General features: G+C 36.7%; 1 protein-coding gene across 1 annotated transcript in view; it reads right to left on the reverse strand.

Annotated features, from left to right (window-relative positions):
• Positions 1-23,631, reverse strand: part of RNF169 (ring finger protein 169) — an 86,631-nt gene that overhangs the window by 49,283 nt on the left and 13,717 nt on the right. The window contains exon 2 of the mRNA XM_036861592.1: positions 6,319-6,392. Within this exon, the coding sequence (XP_036717487.1) occupies positions 6,319-6,392 (74 nt within the window). The remainder of the gene's footprint in view (positions 1-6,318; positions 6,393-23,631) is intronic.

The raw sequence follows: 23,631 nt of genomic DNA on the forward strand, positions 1-23,631 counted from the left end.
GCCCTAAAAGTTTACTTACCTTTAAAAAACTCCTTCAGAAAAGTTAATGTCTGCCTTATAGAGTCATTACTCACTTCAGTAACCCATTGACCGTATCTGATGACTCTGTGCTCTGGCTAAGGACTAGAACTGCATGCTTACTACTTGAATAATTCAGCCAGCAATGGGGAGAAAATACTCCTCAAAAACGAACCAGTGGTGAGGGAGAAAAAAGAAAATGGATAGGTCAGGAAACCAATTCAGAGAAAGCCTAAACCACTCATGTTATCCGCAGAATTATCAAAAGTAGTTCATCTTTCCCACTACAGAAACAAGGGAGATAAGCAGTCTAGAAGCAAAGGCTGTTTTTTTTTCCCCTAACTTTAACCTTTCAGAGTCTAATGATTCAAAGAAGACAAACAAGGGCATGCTGGATTATATGTTTCCAAAATCTAATATAAAGCAACTATTATTTAACCATGTGGTCAAAGTTAAGCACCTAACGAACTGTATAAGCAGAAGGAAAAATGGTGTAAATAATAAGCTTAATGCAACCAATATATAGAATTTATAGGGATGAATCAATTATTTCAAAACACAAAATGACTAACAGTCAATCTTATATAGATTAGAACCATAAAGAGATCAATATTGAAATAATTTCTCCATAAAACTTATTTTTTCATTTCAACATATATTTACTGCAGACAAGAATATAACAAGATGGGCAATTGGGATTGACATGTATACACTGATGTGTATAAAACTGATGACTAATAAGGACCTGCTGCATAAAAAAATAAATAAAGTTAAATTTAAAAAAAGAGAATATTAATAAGAATATAAATATTCAAGAATGAATACAACAAAATTCTTTCCCCAGTCAATGTAACAAGATGGAGGACTGAGCACATGCTAATTTTCTCCTTCTACTTAAAACACCGTAAAATGTCAGAAAACTTCTTTTTAATAGAATACATCTATAAAAGCACAGAAAAAATAGCATGCCATTAGCAATCAAGATCACAAATATCCAAAAGATGGAACTAGTTTTCACACCTAAAGGTTGTAAGAAAGCAGTTCATAGAAAACCTGTAAATGGCCAGTAAGCACAAGATGCTCCTTCTCTCTGGTAACCAGGGCAACGTAAATTAAAACAATGAGATATTTTATTCAGCAGATAGCAAAATATTAAAAATAATGATAAAGGCTTAGCAAGGATTTAAAGAAAAGGGACTCTCTTTTACTGTTGGTAAGAGAGTTAAGTTGAAAAAAGTCTTTTGAATATCCACCAAAATACAAAGTGTATATACAATCTGACCTGCACTTTCACTTCTAGGAATCTAACTTAAAGGCAGTATTTGCTCAGATATGTTCATGTATGTTTAGTGCAACATCTCTTCAAAACTGGGGGAAATGGAAAACAATTTAAATGATCGATGGTTAAATGAATTATGCCTCACCCACACTATGAAATACCATTCAGTATGAAAAAAGTACCTATATGAAAGCACCTGCTGCCCCTCCATAAAAAAAGCACATATTGTTAGAGGAAAAAAAAAAAAAACTGGCTACAGAATAGATCATATTATTCCTCAAAATTCCTAGCTTCTTTGAAGTATTTACCATCAGACTGTAATACCCACAACCCCTCTTTGAGGTAGTCACCTGTCAACTCCCCTTATTCACAGAAAACCTTAGCACTTAAGTTTCTGCCCAGCTACTCCAGTGATATTCCTGAAGATTTCAATATCAGTATATTCTCTCAGTTTCTTCACTTCCTTCTAGATAAATCTTTTCTTCCATCCTACTTCAGTTACCTCCTCCCATAATCATACCCTAAACTCTGTCATGTTCAACAACTAAACCACCTCCCAGTCTCACATTTAACCCTCTCACATTTAGACCACGACTTCTAGGTTTCCAACTTCACTTATATGCTAGTCACCCTACTTTTATAATTCTTTAGCACCATCAAAACTTCCAGTCCACTGACTCTACCACTCTCATTGTCCATCATGTCCTCAATTCCTTCCTCAAACAACCTCCTTAAAATAACCATGGTCCAAAACTACAACAACTTCCTTGTATACACCTTCAAGTCCACTGCATCATTCCCTCTGTCATACTTTTGGTAAAATCCTAACCCTCGTTAAACCCAACCCATTGCTTACTCCAAAATTATTCTAATTGGTCTTATTTCCATTCTTGTCCCATGAGGCAGAGACAGCTAGCTGCCTACCCAGTATTCATTCTTTCATTTCTTACTAAAACAACCCTAGGGATTTCCCTGGTGGTGCAGCGGTTAAGAATCTGCCTACCAATGCAAGGGACACGGGTTCGATCGCTGGTCCAGGAAGATCCCACATGCCACGGAGCAACTAAGCCCGTGCACCACAACTACTGAGCCTGCGCTCTAGGGCCCGCGAGCCACAACTGCTGAGCCTGCATGCCACAACTGCTGAAGCCCACGTGCCTAGAGCCCATGCTCCACAACAAGAGAAGCCACCGCAATGAAAAGTTTGTGCACCACAACGAAGAGTAGCCCACATGTGCCGCAACTAGAGAAAGCCCACGCAGCAACAAAGACCCAACGCAGCCAAAAATAACAATAAATAAACAAATTTATAAAAATAAATAAATAAAAGAACCCTAATTTTACTTAGGAAGTTAATGTACCCAGCTAAAACACTATGCTTCCCAGCTTTCCTGGCAGCTAGAGGGAGTCTGTGACACTAAACTACAAAATACAGGTGAAGTCACTGGGTGCGGCTTTGGAGAAGGCTCTTTAAAAGACCCAATTCAGCTGACATATGCCCTTCCGCCTTACCTTCTGTCTAGATGGGATTCTACAGAAGGATCAACGATGGTTGACCCACATCACAAGGAGACAGGCAAACTTGAAGATGTCTAAACAGAAAAACAAAAGGAGCCTGAACCCCTGATATCCTAGAGCTGCCATAATCAGCCCTGGACAGCTTACCTCCAGCTTTTTGTTACTGGAGAAAAGTAAAACTCCTAATTTATTTGAGTCACTATTTTGGGGTCTCTACTATTCACAGTAAATCCAATTCCTAATTCTTAGACCCATTACAGTTTATTCCCCACACAACAACCAGAGACCTTTTAAAAGTATAATTCAGATCATATTACTGGCTTCCTTTAATGTTTATAAAACATTAAATTTCTACATGTAGAATGATTATCTCCCAAGGTATCCTTCTCTCTCCCAAGGTAAGGACCCTAAAATAAATTTAGGGTCCTTACCAAGCAACTAGGCCTTCTTTGATCTGGCCCTCTATCTCTCCCAACTCACATCTTACCAAATCCCCATACCACCCTTCCACCCTTCCACAACTTGTACACTCAGTTAGAGCCACAGTGTTCCTTAAACAAGCCAAACTTGTTTCCGTCGCAGGGCCTTTGCATTTGCTGTTCTCTTTGCTGGGAATGCTCTTTCCTCATTAAGTTTACTTGGCTTGCTCCCTCATCTCTTTCAGGTAGCAACTCAAATGTTGCCTTCTCTGAGACTTTCCCTGATCACTGTATCGAAAACAGTCTTTTTGTGTCTCAAGTTTCCCTTCCACTCCCCTCTAACTCTCCTTACCCTGCTTTATTAATATATATTAAATTTTTTTTGCTTATTTACTATACATCTTCCCCACTGGAATGAAATCTCCCTGAGGTCAAGAACCTTGGGTGTCTTCTTCAGCATCATATTCCTAGTACCTGGCACACAGTAAGGACATAATAAATATATGATGAATAAATGAATATACATCATGATCTTATTTATACTAAAAAAGACTAAAACATATGTGTGTGTGTGTGTGTGTAAATATATAAAGGATCTAGGATATACACGAAACTGTTGACACTAGTTATCTCTGGGGAAGAAAGTAGAAAATAAGAAAAAGGAGAACTTTCACATTTTGCTCTGCATATTTCTGCATAAAAAAGACAAAATTAACTACAACACATGGCAGGAAGAAAATATTAAACATATTTAGAAATATAAACCTATTTATAGAATCATAAAATTTAGAAACATAGTAACCTCAGTAAGCATAACACTACACCATGGGTAGAGGGATCTATGATTAATAAGCAAACATCTTTTAAAAGAACTAGAATTAGGGTAATAAAATTTCCTGTTAACTTTTTATAGCCCTTATAAAGGTTTTTACTGTCATTTAAACAAAATAATAAAGTATACTAAATAAAAAGTGTATTACACATCAAATTAGTAATGATGAGTTGTATAGAATTAATTTCCATCGCTTGCTCAGTAGAAACTTTTAAACATCACCCTCCCCCAGGGATTCATCTAGATAATTATATATTTGTTTTGTTTCAGAAAATATGCATTCTAAGAGACATCTTTTTTATCAAGTTCTCCATCCAAATGTCTAGTGCCTTAATTTTTTTTACTTTATTGAGGCATATTTTTACATATTATATAATTCATCCATTTCAAGTATATAATTCGATGATTTTTAGTACATTTACCAGGTTGTGGAACACACCATAAATCAGTTTTAGAAATCTTCATCGTTGTAATAAAATCACTCATGACCATTTACTGTTAATCCCCATTCTCACCCCTTCTCAATCAACCATTAATCTATTGTCTGTCTCTATACTTCTGTCTATTCCTAGACATTTTCTATAAATGTAAACATATAATATGTGGTCTCTTTTATCTGGTTTCTTTCACTGAGCATCTTTTTGAGGCTCATCCATCTGGTAGCATGTATCAGTGGTTCATTCCTTCTTATTGCTGAATAGTATTCCATTATATGGGTACGCCGTATTAGTGCCTTTTGATTTTATGACTTGGGATTTCCATTTTCCAGGTTATACAATGAGTGTAGGATAACCTGGGTACTTGGAGTATGGGTGGGGGGAAACCTATTTAACGTTTATTTAACACAAATGACACAGGTGAGTGTTTTTCAAACCCAATCCAGTTTATGCAGAATGAGATTGTCCTAGCTTCACTCAACAGCATTATGCTATCAGTCGCTTTTAAAGCCATTTTCCTGTCCTTCCTTCTTAACAGGAATGAAAGAACAGTTCCCCAAGGTATCCTTCTCTCTCCCAAGGCTTATAAAAAATCTCTACACTCACTATGCCTTCTGCTTTACCTCCTTTTTCTACCTCCAAGTCCCTGTTTTCTCATTATCTTCAAGCTGACAGCTTCAAAATTTCCATATTCTCCAAGTTTCTGAAGTTATATTAAAACTAAATATCTGCATATTCTGGAATTTTATTTAAGAGAAATTTGTGGTTCTTTTGATGTAGCCCCTGAGAATAATTTGTTTCTATGTGGAAAAAAGCTTTGTAACTGATTTAAAACGAAAAACAAAAAAACTCACAACACCGATACAAAAGGAGCATGAGGACCCAAGTCAACATTTGACACTCTCATTTAAAAGAAAAGATCAGAAATATACAGTAATTAAGCACAGCTTTTTATCTTTTCTTTTTAACATGACCTTATTAAATACTGATTTTTTTTCATTCAGTCTAAAATGCCACCATAATGTTATTGTCTTGCCTCTGTTTTATGATGATGTCTGATTCAGATTAAGTGGATTATTTGCCTTTATAAAACATTAAATTTCTACATGTAGAATGATTATCTAATCATTTATGAACTTGGGTAAGGGATGGTGGTTCAGGGAGAGGGCTGGGGAAGGATGATTCAAATCTTATAACATACTTCTTATTACCAGTCTTTCTGAAGTCTTAATTTTCCAAGTGATTCCCAGACTATTAGCTTGAGAACATCAAAAATAAGATGATGTGGACACAGCTAAAAGCTTTCCCAATGGTAAACGTTCTCTAACTAGAAAATTATTCCACTACCCTTACCAGTCTAAGTTACAGTTCTTCTGGAGTACTTAAGAGAGTGAAAGCAGTAAAAGATAATACCAGCTACATGTAATTAGAAGAACCTTGCAAGATCAAGAAAAATAAGACAAACTATTATTATTAAAGCTTAAATGTTAGCTTTTATCTAACACTTAAATGCCAAGAACACCTCTCTTGGTGGCGTTATTGCAGCAGGTGTGTGATAGGCCGTGTGAGCTACATTTTCATCTTTGAAAGGACAGCTTAAAAGGGGTTCTGAGTTAAGGTTTACTCTACTTCCATTATAGCTACAGAATCTAACTAGACCAGTGTAAGGTAGGGTACAGAAAGACAGGCTCTGCATTATAAATTTTAAAAATCCCTAGTAAATCAAAACTCCCACTAAGCATTCTTTAATGTCATCATTTCAATTAACTTTAAGAAAATGAATGGCATAATGATATGTATACTGTTATACTGTACCTTTCGCAGGCTTTCATATTCCTCACGAAGTTCCCCAGGCTTGCTTAATTTGATTGGTGCTCTGAATATAAACTCTGGAGGAAAGGGAAAAGAAAACACTTTTTAACAAAACTTTCTAGGAAGAAACCAAGATCTTGTCCTACTGCTGCCCCCACATCATAAACCACATAAAAATTGTGGTCATCTTCCACAATTTGAATACTCATTCATTTATTTAATGAATACTTATTAAAGAGTATAAACCAGGCACAGTTCTAAGCACTGGGGAGAAGCACTGAACAAATAAAGTCCTTACTATCATGGAGCTTACAATATTGTGGGGGGAAAGAGACAATAAACAAACAAGTGTGTGTATATAATACAACTGGTGGTACTAAGGGCTATGGAGGAAAATAAACACAGGCTGGAAGATTACTTTATCAATATATAGAATGGTCTGAAGGGTTTCCCTGATAAAGTAACATGTTAAAAGACCTCAAGGAAAACTATATTTAAAGCTCCTAGTTCAACGTTACCAAGTAACATTTTAAATAAGCTGAAGTTTTACTCATAATACTTTGTTACTAATGTTTCTTTCTACTTCTTTTTCAACATTGCCAACAGACTATTTTCCTGTATACAACTTATAAATATTTTCAGTATATAACCGATTTTTTATCCTCAAAGCCTTCAGTGGTTTTGATCAGCTTACAGAATAAAGTCAAAACTCTTCAACATGTCACTCAAGGTTTTCCAGAGACTGATCACAACTTTATCTTTCTAAAGCACTGTGTCTCTCATCTCTTGACTATCTGGTTACAATATATATATGCCATATACTTCTAACCCTTTTATGCTGTTTCTCAGCTGAAATTCTCTTTTCTCCCCTTCTCTATATCCAGGCCCACAGGAGGCACACAATACACACTGGTTATATAAATGATAAAAATCCAACTTAAGAAAAGGAATAAAAGATAAGTCCTAAATGCTATCAAAAAGGAAGGAGAAAATATGCACTTCTCTCTCCTTAAATGTACACAACACTTCGATATACCCCTATGTATATTTAGCGACTTAAACACAGTATTTATTTGAAGACTTACTAATAACTCTATATCCCATTCAGGTTGATAATATTTGTTGTAGAAAAGTGGGCTCCTCAAAAAGTTGACTTTTGTCCTTTTTCAGTTGTCTCAACTACCTTAAAAAGACTCATATACACCAGAGAAATGTGGAAGATTCTTAGACAGAAACACTGGACGTAATACAGATGCAGAAAACAGTAACTTAAAGCTCTACCAAGCTGCAGAGAATTATTAGAACCGGGGCTTGGGAGGCAAACACTACATCACCTTCACCCACTTAAACAAAAAGTCCTGATGACTATTTTAATCATATCTCTTAAGTACATTTCTAATTATAGGCAAATAGTATCTAAAACCAGATGCTTTAAAAGAGGAGGGGAAGAAGGAAGAGAAAAGCAAAACCCTTAAGGCAAAAAAATACTTTTAATCCATTTATGGAGAACCTATTACCTGAACGATACTTTATATTTTCTCAGTGAATCTTCACAGAAACTTTATAAGGTAGGTATTATACCCATTTTACAATAAGGAAAATGAGAGGTTAGTGACTTGCCCAAGGCCACACAACTAGCACATGGCAAAATTAAGAGAAAAAGAATTAACAGGTATAAAGAGGGAAATTACATAATGATGAAAAAGGCAACCCATCAAGAAGCTATAATAATTATGCACTTGTATGAACCTACAGCAGAGCAAAAAAAAGATTATAAGAGAAATTAATAAATCCAAAATTATAGTAAAAAATTGTAACACACCACAATTAAAAACAGGTAGATCAGGAGGATCAAGAGGTAATAAAAATAAAGAAAAATTGAACAATAAAATTAACAAACTTGATTATCTATATTTATGAACTCAATGAACAAAATATATATTCCTTAAAGCAAACAAGGGACAATTAAAAATACACTAGGACTCAAAGAAGTTGCAAAAAATTTCAAAGTATTCATATTATACAGACTTTGCTCTTGGATCTTAGCTGCCATTTTCCAAGCCAAGTTCTGTAGCTACCTGGCTGATTACTTTGGATTACTCAGTATTCTTTCCCAATAAATTCCTTATCTGCCTAAATTTGGCAGAGTACATTTCTGCTGATTAAAACTAACAACCACTGGCTGATTCTATTTTTCACATGGTACTATGAGATGACTAATAAACAAAACTCTACTAAAACTGGTTAAGAAAAAAAAGGAAAGAGACGACAAATTAATACTAAGAATAAAACTGAGGACCAAATTAGAAATATTAAGGCGAGTTTAAATCTCCAGCAACTATCAAAACAATGTTATAATGAGTGATCTTGCACATACACCATTTTGCATGTCTGCAAGTATATCCATAGATTAAAGTGTTGGAATCAGAACTGCTGAGTCAAAGAATATGTGCTTCTGTAATTCTGACAGACAATACCAAATCACCCTTCATAAAGCCTGTACAGATTTATAATCCCACCAGTGATGCATGAGAGCGCCATTTCCTCACACCTTTCCCGGCACAATGAGGGTTGAAATTTTTTAGCTTTGCCAATCTAATTGGTGAAATTCTGTATCTTATGCACTGAATGAGTGAAACTGAATACTTTTCACATGTTTGAGTAATTTGCATTTCCTTTGATGTGAAAAGTATATACATTTCCTTTACTCCTGTTGGAGTTAACTTTTTCTTCTTGATTTGTTAAAGCTCTGTCTAGGTAAGGAAAATTACCCTTATGTCACATGAATAGCAATACTTTTCCTAGTTTATCATCTGTCTTGACTTTGCTTATAGTGGTGATTTTTGTGTAGTTATATTAATCAAACTTCTCCTTTATGGCTTCTGCATTTTGTATCATATTTGGAAAGACCTTCCTCAGGCCAAGATACAATAACAAATTCTACCACAGTTTCTTCTGGTACAAAGTATAAGATTCTTCTCATATCTACTTTTAAAAATTCTAAATCTGTATATTTATTTGGAAGCAACATAAGGAGCAAAATGTTATTCAGTCTTTTACTAAGTCTACGATCCAACACAAGGGACCAAAAATATTTTAATGATACACTAGTAAAAATGATTATAATTTTTACTTACTGTTAGAGAATTTGCTTTCTCTAAAATAGTTCTTGCTGACATTTAGAAGAAAATGTCCAAAGAGGTTAACATCTTCATTATATAGTGTAAATAATACAAAATTAAAAGCCTGATCCCCAAAACTTAGAAGCTTCCAGAGTCTTGGATAAGTCAGTCTCAACTTCCTCTTCTGTAAAACCAGAATAATACCTATTATGACAGGCCATTATGAGGATCAAATGAATATAATGAGAGTGAAAATACTTTGTAAACTATTTTCAGCCAGTAGAGTGGCTTGCAGTAGAATCTGATAACTATAAAATTGTCTCTGGTGTTGGTGAGATAAAGAAATGGTAGTTTGGTTTGATTTATTTGCAAGTACAACTTACAAGAAACAAAGATAATGACCCAACTGCTTTGATACATATATTATACGAAAAGTTAAATTCACTTTGGGATACTTAAGAAATCTCAAAGTTCATAATATAAGGCCAAGTAGGAACTCGGCACACTGACTGAAATATTACTATGCCTTGACTCACCTGAGAGTGAAAGGTAATGGCAGGGGTAGGGGTGGAGTACTAATTTATATTCACCAATATTAGTACTGATATAGATTAGCTTACTCTTGGATTAAGATTAATGATGTTTAATGCTTTAAAAATACAAAATGCGAAACAGTCACTTTTTGCAACTTCTTCCCCCAACAGAATTGTGCTACATTAACTGGCATCATGCCCAAAAGCTCAAAAAATTACATAGTCAACAAAGTAACTCTTGAATACAAAAACAGTTAAGCATAACAGGTCATGAATTGGTCCGATATGACATTAATTTAAATATTTAAGCCTATTTCCTATTTTAGTAACGCCCTCTAGAAATGTCAACAAGGCAAAAAAAAAATTCTTTTTTTTTCCCTACTGGCTTGCAAAAAGAGCATATTAGGTTCTGATACCTGCTCTGTCAATTAAGTGAGAATATTTAGATATATCAAAGCTTCTCTTTGTCTTGATCTCACCTATCAAATGGAAATTAAAATACTGGCCAAACCTACCTCATAGGAATGCAGAAGACCACAATTAATAGTAGTAGTAGTAATCAGTGAAGAATCCCTATAATAAATAAAAACAGCTAACATTTAATAAGAGCACACTATATGCTAAATGTTGCACACATACACACACAGAGAATGCAGAAAAGACTTAACAATAGCAGGCCTAACTTAAGATAGGCCTAACCGATCTTAAGGCCTGCTTACAGGGTTGGCCCTTGGCTGGTGCCTAGGAACTTGGATTTCAGGAGAGTTCCCACCCTCTCTGATTAGGTACAGGTTCATTGTACCTAAATTGTTTGTAGTACAATGTAGTTATGCTGAATACCTTCTTTCCTGATGGGATTCTGGAATTTTGGTATATGCTAGGCAGACAGTCCTTACATGATCAGCCACTAATAAACACTCTGGGCACTAAGTCTCCAAGAAGCTTCCCTGGCTGGCACCATTTAACACATACTGTCACAACTTGTTGCTGGGGGAAGTAAGCATGTCCATGAGACTCAACTGAGAGAGGACTCTAGAAGCTTATGCCTGGTTTCCCCTGGACTTTGTCCCATGTACCTTTTCCCTTTGCTGATTTTAATCCGTATCCTTTCACTGTAATGGATCACAGCCATGAGTAGGACTATATGCTGAGTCCTGTGAGCACTCTCAGTGAATCATCGAACCTGTGGCGGGGGGCCGGGGGGCGGGGTGTCTTGGAGCCCTCCTGAGACACACATACACACATATCATGGACTAAAATCTCTTTAGATCTCAGTTACTACTAGAGAAATGAAGTCAACACACTAGATAACTTCTAAAGTTAATGATTCAACACAGGCATTCCTTGTTTTATTGCACTTCACAGATACTGTGGTTTTTACAAATTGAAGGTTTATGGCAACCCTGTGTTGTCAGATGATAATTAGCATTTTTTAGTAATAAAATATTTTTAAATTAAGGTGGGTATATTGTTTTTTAAACCATGATGCTATTGCACACTTAACAGACTACAGTATAGTATAAACCTAACTTTTATGTGCACCAGGAAACCAAAAAATTCATGTGACTCGCTTTATTGCAGTATTCACTTTATTACAGTGGTCTGAAACCAAACTCTCAATATCTCCAAGGTATGCCTGTAATAATATTTTTATTTCATTTTCATTTACTACTCAACAGGTTTCTCTAAATTCTGAAATACTCTATTAAAGTTTAATATAATAGGTAAAAATGATATTAGGATTTTAAACTTATATAACAGTAGCTATAACATGAAAATAATTTCTTTGAAGCCTTATGAAATATGGTTTCAATCCACCTGGAAAAAGGTCAGAAAAATGAAAATCTCCCCTTTTAAATCAAAGTCTTTTACAGTGTCTCTTAAAGCTTACTGGAGAACATGTATACACTCAACATTATTAATTATACTAAGATATTTATCAGTCACGATTAACCTTTCAGGTTCCCTGACTTTTAGTACAGAAAGAACACTCATTTATAATAAAATAGTTCCTGTCTGCTGATGCGGGACTTGACTTTTCTTAATATTCTCTTTACTTCCCTCTGCCTTCGTAGAGTCATATGTCAGCTCCCTCCACTCCAAAAGTTGAAATTGTGATTGAAACTCCTGCAATACTATCATAAAATCAGAGCAACAGGAGAAAACCTAGATGACTTGGTATGGTGATGCCTTTTTAGACATAATATCAAAGACATGATTCATAAAATAAGTAATTGATAAGCTGGACTTCATTAAAATTAAAAATTTCTGCTCTGCAAAAGACAATGTCAAGAGAGTGAGAACAAAAGCCACAGATTGGAAGAAAACATTTGCAACAGATGTATTTGATATAAGACTGTTATCCAAAATAAACAAAGAACTATCAAAACTTAATCAGAAAACAATCTGATTTTTTTTTTAATGGGCAAGAGACCTTAACAGACACCTCACCAAAGAAAATATATGGCAAAGAAGAAGACACAGCAAATAAACAAATGAAAAAAACGCCCAACATCGTATGTCATTAGGGAATTACAAATTAAAACGAGATGGCACTACACCCCTAATTAGAAGGGCTAACATCCAAAACACTGACAACACCAAATGCTGGTGAGGATGTGGAACAACAAAAATTCTCATACACTGCTGGTGGGAATGCAAAATGGTAGAGCCACTTTGGAAGGCAATCTGGCAATTCCTTACAAAACTAAACATAGTTTTACCATACAATCCAGTAATTGCAGTCCTTGATATTTACCGAAACGAGTTAAAAACTTACAACCACACAAAAACCTGTAAATAAATGTTTATAGCAGCTTTGGCCATAACTGCCAAAACTTGGAAGCAAACAAGATATCCTTCAGAAGGTAAATGGATAAATAAACTGAGGTACATACAGTGAAATTAATTAAAGAAACCTCAGCTAAAATTAGAGTAGGGACAGGCCTGTAGGGGGAGCGGTCATGCCCCCCCATGCATCCGTCAGTTACTCCAAATAGGAAGAGCTATACATCTACACCTATGACAGGAAGGTGTTGCTTACTTTACTATCCAGCAGGAAGAAGAAAACTTCTCTCCACCCAAAAACAGCTCCACCAATCAGATATGCAGCAGCTCAACTGATGAGAAGCCTCCATACTTCGGACTCCCAGCTTCCTCCAATGGACTCTTTGGTTATTACAGCCCTTCCCAACTCCCCTCTTTTCCCTATAAAAGCAAATTCCGCTTCCTTGTTCTCTGGATTTGTCTCTGGTCTGCCATAGTTTGCATATCCCAAACTGCAATTCCTCTGGCTATTCCCAAATAAACTCACTTTTGCTGGTAAAATAACTGGCTATTATATTATGAAAGTTGATAATCCAGACAATGGAATATTATTCAGTGCTAAAAAGAAATGAGTTTTCAACACTGATGAAAAAAGTCGGAGATAACACAAACAGCTGGAATGATATACCAGGTTCTTGGATTGGAAGAATCAATATTGTCAAAATGAATATACTACTCAAGGCAATCTACAGATCCAATGCAATCCCTATCAAGTTACCAATGGCATTTTTTCACAGAACTAGAACAAAAAATTCTATAATTTATATGGAAACACAAAAGACCCCAAATAGCCAAAGCAATCCTGAAAAAGAAAAATGGAGCTGGAGGAATCAGACTCCTCAACTTCAGACTATCCTACAAAGCTACAGTAACGGAAACAGTATAGTACTGGCACAAAAACAGAAATATACATCAATGGAACAGGATAGAAAGTCGAGAAACAAACTCACATACCCATGGTCGACTAACCTATGACAAAGGAGGCAAGAATATACAATGGAGAGAAGACAGTCTTTTCAATAAGTCTGGGAAAACGGGACAGCTACATGTAAAACAATGAAATTGGAACACTAACACCACATACAAAAATGAACTCCAAATGGATTAAAGACCTAAATTCAAGGCCAGACACTACAAAACTCTTAGAGGAAAACATAGGCAGAACACTCTTTGACATAAATTGCAGCAATATCTTTTTTGATCCACCTCCTACAGTAATGAAAATAAAAACAAAAATAAACAAATGGGACCTAATTAAACTTCCTCTGCACAGCAAAAGGAACTATAAACAAAACAAAAAGACAACCCTCAGAATGGGAGAAAATATTTCCAAACAAAGCAACTGACAAGGGATTAATATCCAAAATATACAAACAGCTCATGCAGATCTATGTCAAAAACAAACAACCCAATCAAAAAACAGGCAGAAGATCTAAATAGACAATTCTCCAGAAAAGATATACAGATGGCCAAAAAGCACATGAAAAGATGCTAATTACCAGAGAAATGCAAATCAAAACTACAATGAGGTGTCCCCTCACACTAGTCAGAATAGACATCATCAAAAAGTCTATAAACAATAAATGCTGGAGAGAGGGTGTGGAGAAAAAGGAAACTCTCCTACACTGTTGGTGGGAATGTAAATTGGTACAACCATTATGGAGAACGATATAGAGAGGTTCCTTAAAAAACTAAAAACAAAACTACCATATGATCCAGCAATGCCACTCCTGGGCATATATCTGGAGAAAACTCTAATTAGAAAAGATATATGCACCCCAATGTTCATAGCAGCACTATTTACAATAGCCAAGACATGGAAGCAACTTAAATGTCCATCAACAGATGAATGGATAAAGAAGATGTGGTACTTATATACAATGGAATACTACTCAGCCGTAAAAAAGAATGAAATAATTGCATTTGGAGCAATATGGATGGACCTAGAGATTATCATACTAAGTGAAGTAAGTCAGACAGAGACAAATATCACAGGATATCGCTTATATGTGGAATCTAAAAAAATGGTACAAATGAACTTATTTACAAAGCACAAATAGTCACAGATGTATAAAACAAACATGGTTACTTGGGGGAAGGAGAGAGGAGGGATAAATTGGGAGACTGGGATTGACATATGCACACTACTATATATAAAACAGATAACTAATAAGGACCTACTGTATAGCACAGGAAACTCTACTCAATACTCTGTAATGACCTATATGGGAAAGAATCTTAAAAAAGAGTGGATATATATATATACATATAACTGATTCACTTTGCTGTACACCTGAAACTAACACAACATTGTAAATCAACTATACTCCAATAAAAATTTTAAAAAATAAATAAAATGTATTATGATTGAAAAAAAAAGAAAAAAAAGGAGCTTTCAAAGCTATGAAAAGACATGGAGGAAACTTTAACGCATATTACTAAATGAGAGAAGCCAATCTGAAAATGCTACATACTGTATGTCTCCAACTATATGACATTCTGGAAAAGATAAAACTTTAGAGACAACAAAAAGATCAGAAGCTCCAAGGATGGAGAAGGTAGGGATGAGTAAGCAGAGCAGAGGATTCTTAGGGCAGTGAAAAGACTCTTTCTAATATTATAATGATGGACAAATTTCATTATACATTTGTCCAAACCCACAGAATGTACAACACCAAGAGTCAAATCTACCATTCTGGTGAGTGACAGTGATAATGGGGGAGGCTATGAATGTGTGGGGGCAGGGATCATATGGGGTATCTCTGTACCTTCCTCTCAATTTTGTTGTAAAACTAAAACTGCCCTAAGAAATAAATTCTTGGGCTGCGGGGGGGGGGGGGGGGGTGGCGTGGGGGGGAGCACAGCAACAGCACGTCAAAAGCAGCAGAAAAGGCAACATCACTCTCCTTAGTCCAGAGGAATTAGTCCCCAAACCCACCAATCCCTCCACCAGAATCTATAGGGATTTTCAAGTGTTTCAGTAGCACAGAAACAACCATTCACCCTTCCTTCATCTCACAGAAAAGAAATACTAGAAACTATTCCAGGTGTCACTGAGCTGCTGAGTATTTTAGTATTTATAAATTTATCCAGTGGTGGAAGTACTTTCTTAATGCCTGTCCTCTGACAACTACAGTTGATCCTTGAACAACATAGGTTTGAACTGCGCAGGTCCACTTATATGCAGATTTTTTTTCAATAAATACATACTATGGTACCATATGATCTGCGGTTGAATCTGAGGTTGGTTGAATCCACTTATCCACATAAGGTTATACACAGATTTTCAACTGTGCAGGGGGGTCGGTGCCACTAATCCCCATGTTGTTCAAGGGTCAACTGCACCATGTTTAAAAGAGAAACTCTCTAAGGATATGATATCCTAAGAATGACAAACACACATGGCCAATGACCAAAGCTGCGTACTACATTCAGTCTAATGTGAACTGTAGGAGCAGCTATACTTCCTTGATGGTCCTTCCTGAAAAAGATTTTCTCTAGGGTGGGGTGACTGGTTATTAATAAAGGCAAACAAACAAAACAAACTATAAGACTAGCATTTTGCTAACTGCACCAAACCCTCAGGAATAAAGTATCATTGTCAAAGAATCCACACTCAATACAAAATTAGAAAAAGAACCTCACTGAACTATATTGGGAAGACGCTACCCCAATAACTCTCAAATCCAAAGGTAAACATCCCTTGGTACCTGGCTATGCTTGAGTTTTTACCCCTGTACGTTCAATTTCTTATTAGTGCAGCAGAATGAAAAAGAACTTTGGACTTAAGAGTCCCAAGATCTTGATCCTAATTTGAATACTCCCACTTACTAGTTATTTGTCCTTGGGCAAATAAAAAAATCTCTTTGCTAATTTCCATCTCTATCTCCATGACCAGTATCATTCTGATGACTGGCAGTTATATAGAACTTTCATTATGCCAGGACCATTTCTAAGCACTCTATATTTTAACTCATCAAATCTTCATAATGACAATGGGGAGATGCTATTATCCCCACTTTACACATGAAGAAACTGAAGCACAGAGCATACAACTTGCCCAAGGCTACACTGCTGTAAATGAAAGAGCTATGATTTAAACTCAGGCAATCTGGCTCCAGAATCGGTCTCCTTACCCACTGTTCTTTATTACCTCTTTAATATTAAAAAAAAAAAAAAAAGAAAGAAAAAGAAGCTGAACAACCCTATATGACAATGGGAAAAGGACATGAACAGGCAGTTTACAGAAACACAAATTCAGATGACTTGTAAACAAATTAAAATATGTTCAATTTCACTCATTTCAAGATATTAAAACTTCTGAAACAAAACACTTTTATATATCAGATTGGCAAATATCAAAAAAATTTGATAAAGACAAGAGTTAGCAAGGGTATTCGTTATCTTAATGATGTATCGTACATGTGTACAAAGATGTACAGACAAGAATATTCACTGCAGATCAATCACAATACTAAAGACTGGAAACAACCTAAATGTCCTTCTATTTTAGAATGACTGAATAAATTATAAGTGACTGGGATACAATGGATCCTTTCCTATACTGTCTGTTTTTATTCCTGGTCTGGCTTCTTGGTTTACCACGTAATTTTTGTTAGAATGCCATTCATTGTGTTATGAAAAACTATAAAGGCTGTGGATGATATAACACTCCTACAGAAGATTCACCATCTTCTCTGACAGGCAATTAGACTAAGGGTAGATCACCTCACAATCCATTCAGGACATGAGCTTATTCAAGGTTGGCTGCAGGCTTTGTAAAGCTTGAAAAGTTTGATCTACCCTAGTTTGTAGCCCTCCAAGGATCCAACTGAGAGTTAAGGGTATCTTCCAAGCCTGCCTTCCTTGGAAGGTCCTCAACTTTTCTCTCCTCAAACACTGAAGAACTGCTAAAAGAGTGCTCTGCTTTTCATTAGGCTTCTGGGAAGCTTCTTAACCTTTTACCCTACACAGTTAAAGAATCTGCAAATGCCTCAAGAGAAAAAAAAGCAGGTGGAGAGGCTGGGGCGGGGAGGAGTGGGGGCGGGGAGATGCACCTCCCTTCTCTCTGGGATCTTGGCCTCTCAAGTTTTGGCTGCCTTGGCAGCCCTGAACTATAATTTTTGTATCCCTAGCCCCATGAAGAAAGCTCTGCTGGCTTTTTTGCCTCTTAATAGCTATACTCTCCCTTTGCCAAGAATCCACAAATGTCTGAAGTCCTGGCTGCCTTGGCAATTTACCAATGCCTTCATATAGATTTTTTTTTAAATCAGGCTTTTCTAGTTATTCTCAGCAGGAGTTTTGGTCTGCTACAATCTGCTCCATCATAGCCAGAAGCAAAATCTACATTCTTCATAAGCAGTGGAGAAGACGAGATTTTCGTCATGAAACCACAAACCATTAATAAAGAGGGAACAAGCAGTGAGGAAGAAGACAAAAGGAGAAAATATTCTTTTAAGAAAGTCAAGAAAGGAATCTAATAAAGGTAGAAAACGTGTGGTCCAAGTACTAAAGAAACTTACAATCTTACTAGGGAACAAAAAACATACGCGAGTGAAACTACTATAGAATGTCAAAGAGTTATAAAACTAAACACCTGACTGCAGCTCAGAACAGAATGAGGTAGAGGTACACATAGCAAAAGAAGACAATTAGTCAAAGTACATCTTCTACAACAAAACCTATGTAAGTGCAAAGATACACAGGAAACAAGAGGCCATTATCCATACTAATCTCAAGGTTACCTGTTTATACTACCCACCAAACTTCTGAACTATCTTCAAATGGAATATTCGAAAGGAGAAACTTTAATGTTAAATTAGGCATACCATTTAGAAGTAGGAAGGTGGAAACATGGGGAGTGAACCACAAATACGTTCTAAAACCAAACTAAAGTGCTTTCCATTTTATCTACTATTTTCTTGGTTTACTCCTTTTAACTCTCCAAGAGTGCAGATGACAGCCAAGTACCAACTGTCTTAAACTAACGCAATTGCTCCTGTACCTACTTGCCCAAGACATTAACAATTTACAGTAGGCAATATAAAGAGCGTTTACCTGGAAAGAAGAGGAAGTGCACAGAGAAAAAGTTAAAAGTTAAGAAAATATTCATATCAAATTTTAAAGCTGCTTACCTAAGTACCATAATTAACACCACAGATTACTGCTATAGTAACTCAAACTGTGTTTTAAAACTATCCTTGGCAAAGAACTAATTAAATCAAGATGTCACAACTCACATACCAAGAACTTAAAACATGTTTGTAAATTTCAACCTAATAATTTCTAGGAATCTTAGAAAATAATCTAAAATACAGAAAAACTTTTACATAAAAAGATTTTCATTGAAACATTGTTCATAATTGCAAAACAAAAACTGAGAATAACCTAAATGTCCAATATTGAGGGAATGATTAGGCTAATTATGGACAGTCCATACAATGTACTATTATCCTGGCATCAAAATTATATAGAAAGATTTTTTTAATAATATGCAATATTGGGTTTCCCTGGTGGTGCAAGGGTTAAGAATCCGCCTACCAATGCAGGGGACACGGGTTCGAGCCCTGGTCCGGGAAGATCCCACATGCCACGGAGCAACTAAGCCCATGCGCCACAACTACTGAGCCTGTGCTCTAGAGCCCGCGAGCCACAACTGCTGAGCCCGTGAGCCACAACTACTGAAGCCCGCACATCTAGAGCCTGTGCTCTGCAACAAGAGAAGCCACCACAATGAGAAGCCTGCACACTGCAACAAAGAGTAGCCCCTGCTCGCCGCAACTAGAGAAAGCCCGCGCACAGCAACAAAGACCCAACACAGCCAAAAATAAATAAAATAAAATAAATAAATTATTAAAAATGCAATATTGCTTTAATTAGATAGGAAACCATTTATGTTAAATGAGAGATGCAGACGCCAGACTGAATATGCCTTATAATTTCAAACGTGAACATTAAATATAGAAATGGAAATAACAAATGGAAAAAGAAATAACAATATAATTGTAGAAGTCACAAAGGGAGAAGAAAATATTAATGATAACATATCAAGTTATCATACATAAGTGTGTAAGAATAATGAAAACCGTTATCAGAGATCAGGAAGTTAAAGAGGGAAGTGAGCAGTGAGGAAGAGGGAGGTGCTGTGGAAAGAGAAAATACACCAAAAAAATGCATGAGACCCTTTCCCCAAAGCACTTATTAACACAGTTTATTAGCTAAGACAAAGTCATAAAAAGTTGTAAGAAGAGATTTAAATAATTACAGAGACTATGACAAATGCAAAGTCACAAAATGAACAATTGCCAAATGCATCTTACAAGCAAATGTTCCAACAGACATCTGTAGGAGCAAGAGAACAAGGGCTGGGAAGGAAAGTCAAGGCTTTAGGAAGGTTGGATGAAGCTGAGTCTAACTGGTAAAACTTAGATTAAGTTAAAAGACGGAAGGGTACTTTCCTGGTGGTCCAGTGGTTAAGACTCCGCACGCCCAACACAGGGAGCCCGGGTTCGAAGCATGCCACAACAAAGAGCCTGCACGCCACAACACAGATCCCTGTGCCACAACTAAGACCCGGTGCAAGTGGTTAAGAATCCACCTGCCAACGCAGGGGACACGGGTTTGAGCCCTGGTCTGGGAAGATTCCACATGCTGCGGAGCAACTAAGCCCGTGCGCCACAACTACTGAGCCTGCGCTCTAGAGCCCGCGAGCCACAGCTACTGAAGCCTGTGCACCTAGAGCCTGTGCTCCTCAAGAAGAGAAACCACCGCAATGAGAAGCCCGCGCACCACAACAAAGAGTAGCTCCCGCTCGCCACCCGCACGCAGAAACGAAGATCCAACGCAGCCAAAAATTTAAAAATATAAATAAATAAATTTGTAAAAAAAAGAAAGACCCAGCGCAGCCAGATAAATTTTTTTTTAAGTCTTTAAAACAAAAAAAAGATGAAGAGCAATCCATGTGAACAACAAAGCATGACCAAAGTGTGATAACACTACTGAACTGCACGCTTAAAAGGTTAAGACGGTAAGTTTCAAGTTATGTGTTTTTTACTCCAATTTTAATTTTTTTTAAGTGTGAAGGCTGGATAGTAAATAAATACATTCTGCTAGAGCAGAAAGTTTATGTAGGAGAGTTGTATAGGCCAGAAAGGGTAGGTTGGGGCCAAATTATAGAGGACCTTCAACATTAGGCTAGGGAATCTAAACTCATCCTGTCATCAACAAGGATACTACCATATTTAATGGTATTAATATTAATAAAACTATTAATAAACAATAAAACTTCAGTTATCCAGCATGCTTGGGGAATAAGATGTTCCTTAATTTTATGTGGTAACAATGCCAAATTTGGGCAGGATCTTCCCCATACACAGTTACAGCACTTCACCATCCACACGTGTTTGCCGGATAACGTTCGAAAGTACAAAGATCCCAGGCTGTGGAGACCAATCAGACTCCATCACTTATCAGTGTGACACTGGGCACACTACAACTTCTCTAGCCTTCAGTTTCCCCACTTCCCAAATAAATTGTTATGAGTGATTAAATGACATGATTTAAAGTAATGTCTTGTACAATGCTGGATATATAATTGATATTCATTAAGTGTTAGATACATCCTTATAAGGAAAAATTCTACTTAATCTTTTCAGGGATAGAAATTTCTCAGAATTGTAGGAAAGTATAAGGGATTCAATGAAAAAAAATGGCATCAGAGATTTCTCTATATATAAGTGGGACAACTAGATAGTGCTTATTAACTGCTAATAAAAATTAATGATAAATATTCAAATTCCAAGTTGCATCTTGCTTCCTTAGCTTAAAAAATTAACCTGATTTGTACCTCGATCTGGAAAGAATAATGAGTCTTAAGCAGCCTAAGTCTGTGTAGACTTACGGCCAGATAGTAAATATTTTCAGCTTTGCAGACCAAAAGACAGCTGCTCAATTCTGCCATTGTAGCATGAAAGCAGCCATAGATAATATGAATAAGTATGGCTGTGTTCCAATAAAAATTTACAAAAATAAGCAGTAGGCTGGATCTGGCCTGCTGAATGTAATTTCCTAACCCCTGGTGCTATAGATTGAATGTTGTGTCCCCTACACAATTTATACGTTGAAACCTAATCCCCAATGTGATGGTATTTGGTGGTGGGGTCTTGGAAAGGTGATTAGGTCGTGAGGGCAAAGCTCTCATGAATGGGATTATGGCGCTTATAAAAGAGACCCCAGATTCACTTTGTCATAAAGCAGAAACTAACACACCATTGTAAAGCAATTATACTCCAATAAAGATGTTAAAAAAAATAATAAAAGAGAGACCCCAGAGAGCTCCCTTGCCCCTTCCACCAAGTGAGGACACAGCAAGAAGACTGCCATCCATTAACCAGGAGGCAGGCCGTCACGAGACACTGAATCTACCAGTCTTGATCTTTGACTTGCCACCCTCTAGGACTGTGACAAATAAATTTCTGTTGTTTTTAAGCCACCCAGTCCATGGTATTCTGTTATCACAACCCAAATTGACTAAGACATCTAGATTAGAAAAAGACAAAGTAAGAGAGTAGAGATCAATAGAATTTGCAAAAGCAGGTATTAACCAAGAGTAGAGTCAAAGTGTAAGGTTCCTTGCTGAATCCAGAAATGGCCCAAACAACAGGCACAGCAAGGCAGCCCACACTGGATCAGCACAGTCCAAGCATGAGGCACACAATAAGGGAGGTCGCAAAAGCAAATGTAGGTACAGCAATGCTGCAGAGATGAAGGCCGTGCAGACCTAGGCAGACCAAGACCATGTGGGTGTCCCCATCTCTATATCCACCACCACCCTGGACAAAAGCCTTTGGACTTAATTTCTGCTCTTTTTGAGGTGAAGAATCATCCACAATAGTCCACAAGGTGGAATGGTACCAAAATTAGAAAGAGTGTAGGATTTCGAACCATACCAACCTGCATTCAAATCTACTACCCACTGGCTTTGTATCTACCAGTATTTATCCTTGCTAAGCCTGTTTCTTCATCCATAAAATGGGAGTAATACCTACCTTAACAGGGATGTTTACCTCATCTAATCCTCCAGTACCCTCTTGGTACAGATTCTGTGCACATTAAAATGGTAGCCTAACTGGCGGGTCTCTTAAGACTCTTTGCCTTTCTATCTTCAACACTGCTTCCCTAGTTCTTTATAAAGCAGAGACCTGACCCTATCATCCTCCTGCTTAATAACTTTCATTGGCTTCCCTCTGCCTCCAAGATTTATAAACAAGACTCAGTCTACCACCCCATATTTTCTCATATTCCCTCAATACTCTCCCCTCCCCAGCCTTCACACAGTATCACTATTCCTAGATATGCCAGACCCTGTCTCTTTACATATGCCACTTCCTCTTCCCACAATGTTTTTTCTCTTTTTCACTATATGATAATTAGTTCAAAGCCCTGTTTATTGCCCTCTCCTTTGCAAAGCATTTCTCACTTAACCCAGGGAGAATTACATTAGCCTTCTGCAGGTCCTCACAACATTCTGCACTTACCTCAACTGTAGCAGGATTTATTACCTGTGTTATAATTATTTGTTTCTGCCTCTGATTCCCCAAACTAGGAGATTTTCTTGAACCCATGGGGATGATCTCTAGGTATGTGTCTCAGTATAAAACAGTGGCTTAAGATTTTTTTTGTTGAATGTACCAATGAGAAAGTGCTTTAAAACCAGCACCATTTTGTACTAAGATCTTTTAAAGAATTTGCTGTCTGAAGGAAGATCAATTTGTAAAGCTTTTCTTTATAATGAAACCAAAAGTAAACTTTAGTAAAGTCCAAGTCAACACCAAATT

The sequence above is a fragment of the Balaenoptera musculus genome, chromosome 8 (assembly GCF_009873245.2).
Source record: "Balaenoptera musculus isolate JJ_BM4_2016_0621 chromosome 8, mBalMus1.pri.v3, whole genome shotgun sequence".
NCBI classification, from domain to species: domain Eukaryota; kingdom Metazoa; phylum Chordata; class Mammalia; order Artiodactyla; family Balaenopteridae; genus Balaenoptera; species Balaenoptera musculus.